Source organism: Eublepharis macularius, chromosome 15 (genome assembly GCF_028583425.1).
Source record: "Eublepharis macularius isolate TG4126 chromosome 15, MPM_Emac_v1.0, whole genome shotgun sequence".
Classification (NCBI taxonomy): Eukaryota; Metazoa; Chordata; class Lepidosauria; order Squamata; family Eublepharidae; genus Eublepharis; species Eublepharis macularius.
The window spans coordinates 35,911,051-35,927,641 of record NC_072804.1 but is presented as its reverse complement, the minus strand read 5'-3'; the positions used below and the strand labels follow the sequence as shown (position 1 = coordinate 35,927,641).

At 49.5% G+C, this 16,591-nt stretch overlaps 1 protein-coding gene across 6 annotated transcripts in view; it reads left to right on the top strand.

Annotated features, from left to right (window-relative positions):
• The window catches only part of COL16A1 (collagen type XVI alpha 1 chain), a 174,600-nt gene that overhangs the window by 131,879 nt on the left and 26,130 nt on the right, over nucleotides 1-16,591 (top strand). For all 6 annotated transcript variants that reach the window (XM_055000062.1, XM_055000060.1, XM_055000061.1 and 3 more), the window contains 2 exons: nucleotides 784-837; nucleotides 1,100-1,144. In XM_055000062.1, coding sequence (XP_054856037.1) covers nucleotides 784-837; nucleotides 1,100-1,144 — 99 coding nt within the window. The remainder of the gene's footprint in view (nucleotides 1-783; nucleotides 838-1,099; nucleotides 1,145-16,591) is intronic.

Below are 16,591 nucleotides of genomic sequence, written 5' to 3'. Positions count from 1 at the left end.
AGTGATGGTATCGCTCTGCTGTGCTCTGGTTAGACCTCACCTAGAGTATTGTGTTCAGTTTTGGGCTCCACAATTTCAGAAGGATATAGACAAGCTGGAATGTGACCAGAGGAGGGCAACAAAGATGATGAGTGGAAGATAGCGTCTTCTCGTACGAGTTTTGTGCAACGTCGCACAAAACACGAGAAGATGCTATCTTCCGCGTTTTTTTCGTGACGCGCCCCATTCCAGAAGAAGGTGAGTAGTGTGGAAATGGCCCTTCTTTGGAGGTTTTTAAGCAGAGGCTAGATGGCTATCTGACAGTAATGCTTATTCTGTGAACCTCGGCAGATTATGAGAGGGAGGGCAGGAAAGGTTACGTCAGTGCTTAGTTCTCACAGCCACTTTGGGGGTCAGGCCAGTTTGGCTAGGGATCCTGATGGTGTTTTGCCATCTTCTGGGCGTGCAGTAAGGGTCACTGGGTATGTGTGTGTTGGGGGCTGGGGGAGGTAACTGTGAATTTTCTGCATTGTGCAGGGGGTTGGACTAGATGACTAGAGGTCCCTTCCAACCCTATGATTCTATGACACCTTGCAATGGGGATTTGCAGATTAGGAGTCTATTAATAGGTCTGATATGAACAAATATATGCAAAGCTTTTCAGGATTGGGCCACAGGTCCCTTACTGTGAAAGTTAACCCCCCCCGCCCCCACCCAAATGCATTCAACCATTGACTGCCCTACCCAGCCAATTTAGTATAACTGGATTACAAATTGTTTTCTTTCTACCTGCTTATTAACCAGGGTGCTAAAGGGGAAAGAGGATACATTGGGCCACCTGGAGAAAAAGGAGAATCAGTAAGTGGCAAAACTCATATTTAGGGAAAAGAAGAATCATTGAGATTGGAGGGCACGGGGGCACCGGAGAATGAAAAGTGGTATAATTTTCTTTCAGTGTTACAAATGAGATTTTCCAACCTCATTCTCAGGCTCACTTAAAATTCTTACAATATTTTAAAATGCATAAAGACGGAGCATTCTGCGAATCTCTCCACCACCACCGCTGCTTATCTTTAGCCATAGTATGAGGCTCTCATTTCTTTTCCTTTCTTTTTTCTAGGGTCCTCCTGGTTTGGATGGTCCCATAGGTCCAGTTGGGCCAGCAGTAAGTTTGCAGATGAGTTGTACAATGTTTAAGTAGCCAACCAAATCTCTAGCTGCCGCTGTCATCCACACTTGGCTTGGTCTTTTGTAGACAAATTGTCTTGTTAGAAGCTGTTTGAGGAAAAAAACCCCATTCTGTCCATATTTGTGTGTGTGACTTGTCATTTCATGCTCTGTCTATGGCCTGGTTCTCCTTGAGGAAGTAAAGCTATGTCTGAGCATCCAGCACAATCCAGTTTAGGTTGTTTCCACGTGGACTTAGATCCAGAGGAGTTAGCCGTGTTAGTCTGCAGTAGCAAAATGGCAAAGAGTCCAGTAGCACCTTTAAGACTAACCAACTTTATTGTAGCATAAGCTTATTGTAGCATAAGCTTTTGAGAGCCACAGCTCTCTTCGTCAGATCCTTGCTTCTGGCTCTCAAAAGCTTATGCAACGATAAAGTTGGTTAGTCTTAAAGGTGCTACAGGACTCTTTGCTATTTTTCCACATGGACTGATTTCTCCACAGTGGTTTCTAAACCAGAGTGCTGGCTTTGGGGAACATCCACACAACAGCCCTGTTCACAAGTTATCGTGAACTGATTTACAATCTATCAACAGTTGGTTATTCTTCACCTGTGTGTTGATAAATTCTCATGTTCTGTTCCATATACAGCTGAACGTTTGATTAATTCCTGTGCTACATTCAATGAAGATACAGCTGAATGTTTTATTGGAACCCCACATTTATCCAGAAACTGTTCCCCTGTTTCATTTACAAAGTGAACATGCAATTGTTGCCAAGTAGGCCCCCTCCCCTGCTTTAAAGCCTGCCATGAACTGTGTTAAAGTTTCCTGCGTTGCCGTTTTACTGCTGCACAAAGACTGCTTTGCACGTGTGTGTTCTAATACACGTGTCAGTTTCCTGCCTGCGTGTCAATTACCTTGCTGCTACAATAGACTGTGTAGTTTACTGACTCCATGTTTGGATAACTGCACAAAGGACTCTCTTTCTGGGCAACCCTGCCCTGACCTGTATCTGGATTTCCCAGTGTGTTGTATTGTCGAAGGCTTTCACGGCCGGAGAACGATGGTTGTTGGGGGTTTTCCGGGCTGTATTGCCGTGGTCTTGGCATTGTAGTTCCTGACGTTTCGCCAGCAGCTGTGGCTGGCATCTTCAGAGGTGTAGCACCAAAAGACAGAGATCTCTCAGTGTCACAGTGTGGAAAAGATGTAGGTCATTTGTATCTACTCAGGAGGGGTGGGGTTGAGCTGAGTCATCCTGTAAGAGTTTCCCAGGGTGTGGAATGCTAATGGCGGGAGGCTTCACTGAATCCTGAGGAGGTTCTTTTGCATATGGATTGGTGCTTGATGTGCTAATCTTCTCTGCAGGGCTATTGTCGGGTGTGGAGTGTTTTGTTGGCCTGGTGTTTTTCAGAACTGGAGCCCATGCTCTGTTCATTCTTAAGGTTTCTTCTTTCCTGTTGAAGTTTTGCTTATGCTTGTGAATTTCAATGGCTTCCCTGTGCAGTCTGACAAAGTAGTTGGAAGTGTTGTCCAGTATTTTGGTGTCCTGGAATAAGATACTGTGCCCTGTTTGAGTTAGGCTATGTTCAGCCACTGCTGATTTTTCAGGCTGTCCAAGTCTGCAGTGTCTTTCATGTTCTTTTATTCTTGTCTGGATGCTACGCTTTGTGGTCCCGATGTAAACTTGTCCACAGCTGCAGGGTATACGGTATACTCCTGCAGAGGTGAGGGGGTCTCTGCTGTCTTTTGCTGATCGTAGCATCTGTTGTATTTTTCGGGTGGGTCTGAATACTGCTTGAAGGTTATGCTTTTCCATAAGCTTTCCCATCTGATCAGTAATTCCTTTGATATATGGCAAAAACACTTTTCCTGTAGGTGACTGTTTTTCCTTGGTTGTTTGATTCATCCTGGGTTTGATTGCTCTTCGGATTTCATTTCTGGAGTAGCCATTTGCCTGAAGTGCGTGGTTTAGATGATTAATTTCCTCATTGAGAAAGCGCGGCTCACATATCCGTCTTGCACGATCCACTAATGTTTTCATTATGCCTCTTTTCTGTCGGGGGTGGTGATTGGAGTTTTTGTGTAAGTACCGATCAGTGTGAGTTGGTTTCCTGTAGACCTTGTGACCTAACTGAAAGTTTGCTTTGCGGATGACCAAGGTATCCAGGAATGAGAGTTTTCCCTCACTTTCTTTCTCCATTGTGAATTGTATGTTCAGGTGGATGTTGTTGAGATGATTCAAAAACTCCCTCAATTCTTCCTCCCCATGGCTCCAAATGATGAATGTATCATCCACAAACCGGAACCATACACTGGGTTTGTGGGGTGCTGATTCTAGAGCTGTTTTTTCAAAATGTTCCATGTAGAAGTTTGCTATAACTGGGCTGAGTGGGCTCCCCATGGCCACCCCATCCATCTGTTCATAGAATTCGTTGTCCCATTGGAAGTAACTGGTTGTCAGACAATGATGGAATAAGGCTGTTACATCCTCTGGGAAAATCTGATTAATCAGTGCAATAGTGTCTTTTACTGGAACCTTGGTAAACAGGGATACAACATCAAAACTGACAAGTATGTCTTGTGGATTGAGTTTCAGAGAACTGATTTTGTTGATGAAATCTGCTGAATCTTTGATGTAAGACGAGGTTTTCCCGATGTGGTCCTGCAGGAGATCTGCCAGATGTCTAGCTAATTCATATGTCGGTGAACCAATGGCACTCACAATGGGTCGGAGTGGGACTGAATCTTTATGTATTTTGGGGAGTCCATATAGTCTAGGTGGCTGTGCTTCAGTCTTGCATAGTTTTCTGTGCGTGTCGGGATGTAGTGAGGAATTCTTGATCAGCGCATTTGTTAGCCTGGTGATTTTGCAAGTGGGATCTCGTTTTAGTTTTTTGTAGGTGGAAACGAAACGTCAGGAACTACAATGCCAAGACCACGGCAATACAGCCCGGAAAACCCCCAACAACCATCTTCCCAGTGTGTGTTTGGACTTTCTTACAAGTGTGCCCCGTGCCTGCATTGCCATCTGCCACGGACCGTGCCTGTTCCCTGCTTTGGACTGTGTTTTAAAGTGTTGTTCCCCCTGCCTCCATGGAAGCCTGCCTCATATGGGCCCAAGCCGCTGCTAGCAGCCGGGCGCCTGCCGGGGAAACCTCCAGCGAGCCTGGCTAGGCGCTCCCTGGTCAGTTCCCGCCTGGAGCCTCCCGCGGGCCGGTCCCCGAGCTTGCCCTCGCTACCGGGCAGCCTGCTATCCAGCCCCAGCTATGCCCAGCCGGCATCCATGTTCTCAGGCAGCAAGAAGACCCTGGGAAGAAGACTGCTTTGAGAAGCCATTTCGGCGAAGCGGGCACACCACGTCCGCAGCGAGAGCCCCTCGCCCCGCTCTGCATATCTTAGGAGCCGCCCCGGAGAAGAACTAAGTGCTGACCATCCCAAGCACTTAGAGAATGCATCTCAAAGAAACCTCCGCATTCCAGAAGCTGATGACATCAGGACAAGCCCTGTCCGTTGGAACATCCTTTCAGCCCACTTGGATTTCCCCCTCCCTCTTTTGTCCCCTCTTCCTGAGGTGTCACTTATCACAATCTGATTACCAAAGTGGCCCATCTAAGCCATTCAGTAGCCCATTAGACCCTTTGTTTTAATCTGTGAGAACCACCAAGTACAGCACCAGCCCCAGGGTACGTTTTGGGGTATTTAAGCTGGTCTCCCAGACCACTCGGTGCTTAGGCCATTCCTATCCAGACTTCCTTGCTGTCCGTCTGTGGTCCCAGTGCTGGCATTGGACCACCCTCGCTGCTGTGTCTCTGCTTCGCTCCAGGATAAGTGAGTATTCCCCCTATCATCGTTGGGAACCAGCTAATGCGAATGTCTCTATATTTCATACTCTGTATTTCCTAGATCTTGTGTGTTTCTTGTATGCTTGTGCAAGTGTAGGCTTACGCCACATTGTTAGCAAATACACGTGATTGAAACTATTTGTAGTCTGCCTCTTTTTCACTTGAGTGTCTGGAATCAGGACCTCCGTAAACATAGGTTATGATCCGCGCTTAATATTTAGTTACAGACTGCTATAGCTAATTCCCCATTATAATAAAGAGCAGTTCTGGTAACAGTTTACTGGTGGAGAATATGCGGGCATAACCCAGTTCGTGTGAATACACGTGAGTCGACACGCGTGTCTTCGACGAACTGACTTAGAGGAAAATTTTCCAGACCTCAGTGTAAAGAGCGCAATTTAGCTCAGGGAATTAAAAGTGTGAGTGTGTGTGGCTCTAGTGAGCATTTCTATCTTGTGGGTTGGCTTTTCCCCCATTTCCTCCTTCAGCCAGCTTTGGACTACTTGCCTTTTGTGGTGCACCGCGAGGCCCTCCAGCCGTTATAACCGGTGTACTGTGGGTGAGGACCTCTGAACTGGTGAAGTTCCTGGCCACCTTCCGGGCCGCCTAAACGCGTCTATGTGGGTGGGATCCCAGAAGTAGGCTCTCTCTATAGATATATATATCCTGAAGCAGCACATATAAAACTCTTCTCCGCCCTCCCCCGTCTCTCCTAAGTCCGTCCAAACCCCGTTCCTGCCAGCACTTAGGCTTCAATCCCCGCTCCAGAGGAAACGTGAAGGGATCGATAGTCCGTTCGTTCAGTTTAGCTTTGGGAATCTAAAGCCAGGTTCCTGAAGCCCCGCGGCAGCCGGCCGCACCGTGCTTAAGAGTTTTAAGGTAGACTCTTGAGCGCTTTTCCGCTTGCGAGTTTTAAGTCAGACTCGTGGGCGCACCTCGCTTGGGAGTCAGTGGGACTCTTGGGCACACTTTTGCTTGGGAGTTGTTAGAACTCTTGAGCGCTCTTCCGCTTGGGAGTACCGTAGTTTTACTCCTGGGCACTTTTGCTTGGGGACTTGCAGAGGCAGTCCTTGAGCGTCTTAGTCTTTTGGTCTTGGCTTGGAAACAGTTTAACCGTTTGTCTCTGAGCACGAGGCCTGGGGACACTTTGAGTTTAGTTCTTGGGCAGAGAGCTTGAGAGCATTGTAGCTTCTGAGCAGAGGCTTGGGAGCATTTCTGGTTGCCTGAGCAGAGGCTTGGGAGACCCCCTTAGTAGCACTTCCTGAGCAGAGGCTTGGGGACACTTTTTGGTTTCCGAGTATAGGCTTGGGAGACCCCTGAGCTTTGGCTTCTAGGCAGAGGCTTGGAAGCACTGAGCGTTTTTTTTCTTGGGCTTAGAGAGCTTAAGAGAACCTTCTGAGCCAGTAAACTTTTCCTGGTCCCGTGGCTTGTAGGCAAGCTTGAAACGGGAATAGGAATTTTTCCTTCTCCCCCGGTGGAGAAGAACCGAGTGTAGAACCCTTAAAAATACCCTTGTGAACCTAAAAGTAGGACCTTAAAACCCCCTGGTAAAAACCCTTGAGGACCTGAGGGAAGGATAAACCTCCCAAAAGGAACATAGAGAGGAGAAAGTTGTTAAAAACCCCTAAGAATCCAGTGTAAGAATCCCCGAGGACCCGAAGGGAAATAACCTCTGAACGGCCCCTAGACGGGAAAACTTATAGGGAGCTTCAATCGCCCCACCCCTGGTGTCGCTGATCCACTCTTTTAACCGCCCCGAGATCAGCCTTAAACGAAGTAAAATGTACCGGGCAGCCCCCACCGTGCCCCGCCTGGAGAAGTGGCTAGTTAAGAAGGGAGATTGCCCTTGGGAAGCCGGTTCCTTCAAGGGACCCGACCCACTCCAGATAGTTAGAAGTGCCTTCCAGGATTTCTGTGAGAAGGAGAAACCTAGGTCCAGTAAGAAAGATAGATACGGAGCTTGGGCACTTTTCACCGCCCTACAGGACAGCGTGTCCCTAATTAATAAGCTACAGGTAGCTCAGGAAGAACAGGAACAGGAGATAGAAAAGCTAAGGAAAGAAAAGAAGGAACATGAGGAGAAAGCAGCCGAGTGGCGTTCAGAACGCGTTAATTTCATGCTGGAGAAGCAGGGACTAACCACTGCCCTCCAAGACGCCCAGCACAAGGCTGAAGTAGCCACCGCTCGTGCCGATATGGCTGAGCACGCAGTAATTGAAGGACAGGAGAAAATTGCCAAATTAACCCATGCTGCCCAGTTCATGGCAGAGCAGAAAGTTGCAAAGATAGCCGCAGCAGACCACTCCGCTTGTAAGAGGGAGCTAGAGGCCCTAAAGCAGCACCTGGGAATGCAGCAGGCCGTAATTTCCGCCGTGCATCCCGCAGCCCTCTTGGCCCTCCCAGAAGATAGTAAAGATGGCTGGGCATCTCAGTCGCCCCAGCCCGAGGAAGCCCCACAGCCCCTCCATCCGATAGCTACTAAAGAAATTGTATCCATGGACGAGGACGGCAAGAAGACAGACCGGGTCATTAAGGAAACCCGCAATTGGAGGCCCGATGAGCTCCAAGCCATAGCAGATCGCATGGGGCCCCTAAACCGAGACACGGCCATCCAGTGGTTCACCCACGTAACCACCTCCCAGCCCTCTGCTAGTGGTTCCGATGTGGCCCAACTGGCCCGCCAATGTGCCGCCCCCGAAATAGTCACAGCCCTTAATGCTTACGTGTCCAACCGAAGGCTAGCCACCCGCAGCCAGTATGGAGCCATTAAAGAACTGTGTGCATTCCTATGGCCCACCAAGAGCTTAAAGGCCCTGTACATTGCGGAGTCCCAAAGGCCCGGAGAGGACCCAGAGGCATACTTAGCCAGGAAGCAGCTTCTCGCTGAGCTAGCAGATGAAGTAGATTTAGACGCAAGCGATGTACCCGACTTCGATGAGCTAGAATTCAGGAGGGCAGTCCTAGACGGTCTCAATAGTACTACCCGCCTAGCCCTGGCAGGAGTAGAACCTGGGAGCATCTCATGGGGAGACCTGGAAGCTCGCATCAGGAGCATTGCTGGCCTGTTGCAGGAAACCGGCGCCATCCACCATGTGAAATCCCCGGCCTCCCATAGGAAAGAGAGTGAGCCCATCAACACAGTCACGTATGCCAACCATGGTCCCCACTCCCAATATCGCCCCCAAGGGCATAGCTCATACTCGGAGCCTAGAGGTGGCATCTTGCATGGGAGAAGCGGTAGCTTCACTCGGGGCCGCAGCCAGAGGGACTCGCGTCCAGGAGTAACCTTTGCGCCCACCCCCAGTCACTACCCTTCCTCCCCACAGGGACCCTCTGAGCCCTGGAGACCTGTGCTGCCCTCGGCACCCCCGCCCCCTCGGGCACCTCACCCCTACAATCACCAGGTCTGCCCTCCCCCAAGTCAGGCTGACTCCTGGAGACCGCAGCCAAAGGACCATGAGGAGCCCTCTGACATAGGAGAACCGCCACCAGCTGGGAACCCCTTTTTCCAATAGGGATGCCCGGGGGTCACACATTATTCTCCCCACTTAACTGCCCGTGGGAGAAAACCAAAGGTTGAGGCTAGCCTTCGACCTCCGGGAACTAAAAATAGCTGGAAACTTAAAAGAGAGAAGGAAAGATTCCAAAGGGTGATTCGCACCCAGAACCCAGCACCAACTTTGCCAGACACCTCTAAAGGAAATCTGGCAGAGCTGCAAAATAAAATCCACGAACTCATAAGTGTAAATAGGGAACAGAATTTAAAAATAAATGATCTTAATAAAGAGAATGAGGAATTAAAAGAAAAATTAAATGCTTGCACAATAGAGAAAGAGCAGCTCCACAATAAATTCCTTAGCATGCAGACTTTGCTGGAGAACCAGAATAATGAAACTGCCACTTTAAAAACCCTGATGCAAAATCTCCTGGAATCCCAGAGACTCACTGAGGCCAGATTAAAGACTTTAGAGGAACAATCAGTGATTGAATCAGCTCCAGCCCCCACCCAAGGCAGTGAAATGAGTAGTCAGTCACCTTTGCCTCCAATTTCTGCCTCAGCCCCCACGTCCAAGAAGTCAGAATTCACTTTAGCCTCTGAGCATGTGCAGAGTTTAAAAGTCATTCCCCAAGAAATTGTCTTGGCTCCCATAGACTGCCCCCAGCCAAGCTGTACACAGCCCACCGTGACTGTGCCCTCTTGCAATGATCCCAAGAACCAGATAAACAGGAGTAAAAATGCAGTTCCTTTAAAAGATTTAAAATGCCTTGAGAATCCAGTGCTTGCAACTACACACCAAATAGCTTTCTCTCAGCCTTCCCAGACTAACACCCCTGAAGAAAACCTTATGTTGTGCCTGTGTGGTTTAGTAGTGCTTGAGCTAATTCAAAGACATTTGTGTATCTGTTTCCACGTTTTAAAATGCTCAAGCCCAAAACTTAATGAAAAGGTAGAGCCTCCAGCAGTAAGTGCAGTCAGGAATGTAATAAGGCAAGTGAGCAAATTCCAGAAAGACTCCCAGTTGCTAGCAGCATCTAAAACAGACTGTTCCCACTCAGCGTTGCACCCCCACCCCTCATTGAAATGGAAAAGCTGGCCAGACCAGGATTCTGACCTCCTCCCCATTCTTCCTTTTGTCCTCTCCCAGGCTGAAGTAAGCCCAAATAAATGTAATCACTGGTTCCCTGTCAGAATTTGGAAGGGATTGGAACCAGGAGTGGAAAAGCCACCTTAAAGAGACTTGAGTTCAAGTCCCCGCAGCCCCCGTCCCTTTTCATTGTGCAGTCTTAACTTTATGTGTGTGTGAACCTGAAGCCCAATTCCCTTTTGAATTTAGATGTAAAAAGCCAACTTAGCTTCCTATAATCATTTAGTGTTTTTGTTATTTCTTGTCAGTTCTATTCTTTAACTTCATTAGGCGGGCCCCACAGTTGGGACCCTTGGGAAGACACGGCAACCAAAGCCAAATAGGACCACCACCGAGAGTGATTCTTGATTGGATTGTAAGCCGCATGTTCGGAAAAAAATTGCACAGGCAAAAGAGATTTGCTGTGTGTGAAAGTGTTTGGAGAGGCTTTAGCCCAAAAGTGAATGTAGTCTTCCAACGTTGAAACCACCAAAAAAGGTGATTTCTTTGTTTGAAAACATTTCACCCGCCGTGCTGGTGAAGATCCCGCATCTACGTAGATTCGGGGTCTCACCTGCCAGACCCACGCTTTCGCATGATGGTCGGCTTTGGCTTTGAGGGCCGTGCCTCCCCTGGAAAAGGACCCCCAGATAGCCCAACATCCCTCTTTTACTAATGTTCATATTCATCATGGTGAGTTGCTATACGGCGCCACCATCTAGTACGCTTTAGTGCAAAGGTAAAAGACCCGCCAGTATTTTATAAATATGTGCCCTCTGGAATATGTTATTGGGGTGCGTTCGCCACGCACAAGGGGCAGCGTGCCTCATTTACATAGCCAGGATCCCCCGCGCCAAGATGACCCCCGAACAACCCAGACCCAGTGGCACCGGCAGATCTCGGCCGCTTCCGCCGCTTTTCGATAAACGCCGCCGAGCGCCCTCGGCTCCACTTCGGCCCTTTCCGCCAGCAGCCGCCCGCCCCACGTAATCTTTTCCCTTGCCCGTACCGCACAAGGGAAAAGAAGGGGGGGAGACATATCGAAGTTATAGTGAAGCCCTGCCAGGCCTTCCAAGGGAGGGCAACCCGAAAGTACCCCACACCCGTATGCTTCTTGCTCCGTGTGTTTTTCTTTTTTGCTCAGTGCATTTTTCTTTTGCTCAGGGTATTTTTCTTTTTGCCCGGTGTACCTTTTTTTAAACCAGAAAACGGGGCCTCCCGAGGGAGTCCCTCCAAAAATTGGTTGTCCTGCAAACATATGACGAAAGCCCATTTTTGAAAATTAAAGCGAGGGCCCCCGTCTGCAGCAACCCTTATAGTTAATGGAAGCCGCTCTTTAGTTTTTTTCCTTTCAAAGCGGCAAGGCCAGGCCGAGCTGAACCGATAGCTCTCAGCCCGCAAGATAGAAGCAGCCCGCCGCCAAGCAAGGGGCACCTGAAGGCCACATAGTCCAGGCACCCAGGGACCCCTGGGGCGAGTTTGCATAATCCCGCCTAACGCACAGCCGACCCTCGCTCGACATTCCCCCTGAAATATACATGCTTGAGAAAGAAACCTTCGCACAGGAGTTCCCCAGAGCAACAAGCTGGAAGGCTCGCTTAGTGCCCCTGGGACTTCTCGTTCGAACCCCGCTTAATAGACAGTGCAGGCAGAAAAACACCTTCCCTTTTTCCCTCGCTCTACTTCATTTATTTTGCTGCAACAAACTCAGGGAACCTGTACTTATATCCGCAGGTCTCCCCAGGATATTTTCGTTACAGAAAGGAAAAGAAGGCCAGGAGATGAGGCACCTGGCTACCCTGTGTTTGCTCGTGCTGGCAGGCACCCTAATAGAGGGACGCCCATCCAAATTAATGCCCTACCCCCACTGGAGATGTATCAATACACTAGCAGGGAATGAGATGATGGTCTGCAAGGTTGTGCAGCAGATTAATATGACCACCCCCATGGATCGCACTAACTTCCGCAGTTGCGAAGAGCAGTGGATCCGACCCCCAGAGCTTGTTATTTTATGTGTGGGAGTGAAAACTCTGTCTCAAGAATTAGTCTGCTACTCGCCCACGGATACAGTTTCACCACTTGCTCCGATTCCATGTATGTTTCTTCCCCGCATCAGGCCAGCCCCCACCGCAGTCCCGGTGGTAGACAAATATACCACCCCTGCCAATTTCGAAACCTCGCCATTTGTCACTGAGGCTTTCGGACCATACTGTGAAGTTATTCTAGTGTCGGCCGCAGTATGGAAGGCAGGAGACCCCTTTAGAATGACCATCCTACTAGGCACTACTACCACTGAGTCTGCATCGGTCACTATCACGCCCCCTTCAGGCGCAGTTCTCTCCTTTGCTATAGAGCGCTGGGAGAACCTGACCTGGATTGTAAAAGAGGAAGACCTAGCCAAACATGGCCCACCCGATTGGATACTGGTTCAACAGACGCCCGAATGCCAAACCAAGCCCCTAGTAGAGAAATTTCACCGGCTTGGGCTGCTCTTTGTAAATTTGACTCACGAACCAGGCAATTATTCCCTGCTGATCCGGACCCAGGAGACCCACACCATCCAAATTGACCCTTTGATTGCCAGCAATGAACAATTAAGCCAAGGCGGCACGCATATAGTGGGCTCCCATGTTTTGAAGACTGACATTCGAGAGAGAGTTCTAGTCCGCCCGCAAATGTCTTTAAAAGAGATCCGCATAGACTTAGCTGAACTAAATGTAACCCAGAGGCTGCCGCAGTGCGCTCCCTATCTGGAGGCCGGTAGCAAGGGTTGGAATGCATGGCTACAACTGTGGATCAATCCCCCTCCCTCTCTCTCGCGTGCCAGACGAAGCATTGCCGACTGGACTGCTCCTGCAGCCGGAGGCTTAGCAATCATGGATTCGGTCAACATTGAGACTCTCGCTAATAAGTTTGCCCATGTTACGACTAGCATCTCTGACTTAGGTAAACCGATGGTGCAGTCCCTAAATTCCATTTCAAATGGGCAACACGAGATCAGCTCCATTTTAGTTAACTGGGAGAGTCAAATTGAAAGAGATTTTTCTCTGCTGCTCAAAGGAACACAGTCTTTGGAACGCAACATGTCAATAGCCATGGCATGTATGCAAGCCCAACAATTAAATCAGGCTGTGGCCATGGGGCTAATTCGGCAAGCCACGGACGGGCATTTGCCCCTGGAAATTAAAAGATTGATTATGCCCAAATTGTCACCCATTGAACTGGAGCTTGAATCCTGGTGGTCTCTCGTAAATTCCTCATTCTCACCGACCACCCAGGAGCTTAAATTATTTTTATTAACGGCCAGTGCGCACGAGTCATTCCATGTGTATCCAGTCATGCCTCTGGGACTCCAAGTCAGCGACACCGAGGTCCTCTACGCCCGCCACCCCGACCACTGGGCCCGATTCACCCCGACCGGATGGCAGCTCGTCAGCCTCCAAGGGTGCCAGCATCGAGACCAGACCGGCTTCATTTGCCAAGACCGAGCCTTTGCACCTCATCACCCCTGTGTAGCCCCGCAAGTCGACGCCCTCAACGAGTGCTCTTTTGAGGTCGTCCGGGAGAACAGCTCCGCTGTGGTCTACCTTGGGAAAGGATGTGCCTGCGTGCGAACGGCCTGCGACTTTGTGGTCCTGAATTTGTTCCAGCTCAAGCCCGTGATCCCGGGAGTCAACCGCTGCTTCTGCAACCTGTCTTCGGTGGCAGCCTGCGACTTCACCTACACGGTACCGGTCTGGACCCAAGAAGAGATCCTGGTGGCACCCTCCATCTATCGACATGTGAAGCCCATCTCCCTCGGCATCGGTCTGGAGCTAATCCACGAGCTCCTGGCCCACCCGCAGCTCCACCGCACCCTCCAGAGCATCCAGAGGGACGGGGACACTACTGCTTTGGTTGTGTCCCACAACGGAAAGGAGATTTTGGATCTTGCCCAACGGATCAAGACCACCGGTGAGCACTCGTGGTGGGAGACCCTCTTTGGCTGGAGCCCCACTGCCACTGGAAGTTACAATTTGGCTTTGCACCCGATCGTTGTTATTTTGGCCTTCCAAGTTTTGTTGTGTGCCTCACTGCTTTATTTGGGCTGTTGGAGCCGCCGACAGCTCCAGCAACTCCAGCTGTCTTACCGCCTGGATCACTACAATCCAGATCTCCTCTTGCCTTAAGGGTTGTTCTTGGCGCCCTCCTTTAACCCTTGTTTATTTGCTTATGTTGTTATGAACTATGATTATGTTTTATTATGTGTACGGATCCTGAACCAGCCCCATGGACGCTTTGCTGCCGGACACCGCTCCGAGGCCCTCTTGTGGACTAGGGGGGGACATATTACTCCACCTCCCAGCCCACGGCCCATCTCCAAATGACCGCCAGCGACGCCACCTCCATGAGGACTAGAACTGTGTGCCTGAAGCCCTTCTCGCCGCCTGCCGACCCTGCCCTGCGGATTGACGCAGACAGCAAGGGGGGGTGGAAGTGTGTTCTGGAACACATGGACTAAGCCTGCTTGTTCCTGTATATATGCAACCCAGTCTAGCAGCTGTACTGCGGACTGAGCCGCCTGTGATCTTTGTTGCTCTATTGTTTTATGAATTTCTTTCCATTGCTTTTATGAATTTCACTCCCATGAATTTAGCCCCGAACTAGCCCCTCCCTCTATCTACTGCAAGTGCGCCCATGATCCTCCCATGAACTGGGATCCTTTTTATCACCCCCTATTAACTTTACCCCTATGAGTTTGATTTTAACCTTACGAATTGCCTTTTTAACCTGACTCCCTCCGCCGAGGTAATTCTAGCATATCTATTATTTTATGAATTTGGTTTTAACCGGGACCATTCCTGAACGGTCTCTTTTAACGGTTATCTTATTCCTGGTTTTAGACTCTATGAATTTGGTTTTAATCTGACTATATGAGTTAGTCTTTTAATTGCGAAGTTTATTTTTCTGTCCCCCATGAGCCCTTCCGTCGCTCCCCCCCCCTCATGAATTGTTCCCCCGCACTTGCTTTTACTGTTGCTGCTATCATCCATGAAATTGGTTTTAATTTCCTGAATTATTGTTTTAATCCTATATATATATATATTTGTATTTATGATTTTAACCCTCTATGAATTGTCCTACCCTTGATGAATTGGTCTATGCCTTGCTTGCACACTTCACTTTTATCCTCTATGAATTGCTTTTACTCTTACATTCATGAATTGTATCCATGAATTGTCTTTGCCTTGAATCCTATGCTTATGAATTATGAATTGCCCCTGGTTTTAGTGTATCAATCCACCATGAATTACGGACCTCCAGTTATGAATTGATCTATGTACGCAAAATATGAATTATTTCTGCTTGTATACATGAATTGCTATTACCTATGAATTTTTGCTATTTATTTTGACGATTGCACTTAGCACACCCCCTGGTGTGAACCCAGAGACCTGCAGCCCATTGGCTGATCTAAATTGCACTTATTCGGTTAGGTGGTTCTCCAAACTAAATTTTTGAGTGACGCCTCCTCCCCCTTCCCTTCCCACTCCTTCCTCGCTCGAAGCTCGACCACCGGACATTGCCGACCACCTCGCCTTTGAAGTCAAGTTCGGAGACCCGCGCGCCTGACGCCACGGGGTCTCCGAGGGGGGGAATTGTTGCCAAGTAGGCCCCCTCCCCTGCTTTAAAGCCTGCCATGAACTGTGTTAAAGTTTCCTGCGTTGCCGTTTTACTGCTGCACAAAGACTGCTTTGCACGTGTGTGTTCTAATACACGTGTCAGTTTCCTGCCTGCGTGTCAATTACCTTGCTGCTACAATAGACTGTGTAGTTTACTGACTCCATGTTTGGATAACTGCACAAAGGACTCTCTTTCTGGGCAACCCTGCCCTGACCTGTATCTGGATTTCCCAGTGTGTGTTTGGACTTTCTTACAAGTGTGCCCCGTGCCTGCATTGCCATCTGCCACGGACCGTGCCTGTTCCCTGCTTTGGACTGTGTTTTAAAGTGTTGTTCCCCCTGCCTCCATGGAAGCCTGCCTCATATGGGCCCAAGCCGCTGCTAGCAGCCGGGCGCCTGCCGGGGAAACCTCCAGCGAGCCTGGCTAGGCGCTCCCTGGTCAGTTCCCGCCTGGAGCCTCCCGCGGGCCGGTCCCCGAGCTTGCCCTCGCTACCGGGCAGCCTGCTATCCAGCCCCAGCTATGCCCAGCCGGCATCCATGTTCTCAGGCAGCAAGAAGACCCTGGGAAGAAGACTGCTTTGAGAAGCCATTTCGGCGAAGCGGGCACACCACGTCCGCAGCGAGAGCCCCTCGCCCCGCTCTGCATATCTTAGGAGCCGCCCCGGAGAAGAACTAAGTGCTGACCATCCCAAGCACTTAGAGAATGCATCTCAAAGAAACCTCCGCATTCCAGAAGCTGATGACATCAGGACAAGCCCTGTCCGTTGGAACATCCTTTCAGCCCACTTGGATTTCCCCCTCCCTCTTTTGTCCCCTCTTCCTGAGGTGTCACTTATCACAATCTGATTACCAAAGTGGCCCATCTAAGCCATTCAGTAGCCCATTAGACCCTTTGTTTTAATCTGTGAGAACCACCAAGTACAGCACCAGCCCCAGGGTACGTTTTGGGGTATTTAAGCTGGTCTCCCAGACCACTCGGTGCTTAGGCCATTCCTATCCAGACTTCCTTGCTGTCCGTCTGTGGTCCCAGTGCTGGCATTGGACCACCCTCGCTGCTGTGTCTCTGCTTCGCTCCAGGATAAGTGAGTATTCCCCCTATCATCGTTGGGAACCAGCTAATGCGAATGTCTCTATATTTCATACTCTGTATTTCCTAGATCTTGTGTGTTTCTTGTATGCTTGTGCAAGTGTAGGCTTACGCCACATTGTTAGCAAATACACGTGATTGAAACTATTTGTAGTCTGCCTCTTTTTCACTTGAGTGTCTGGAATCAGGACCTCCGTAAACATAGGTTATGATCCGCGCTTAATAT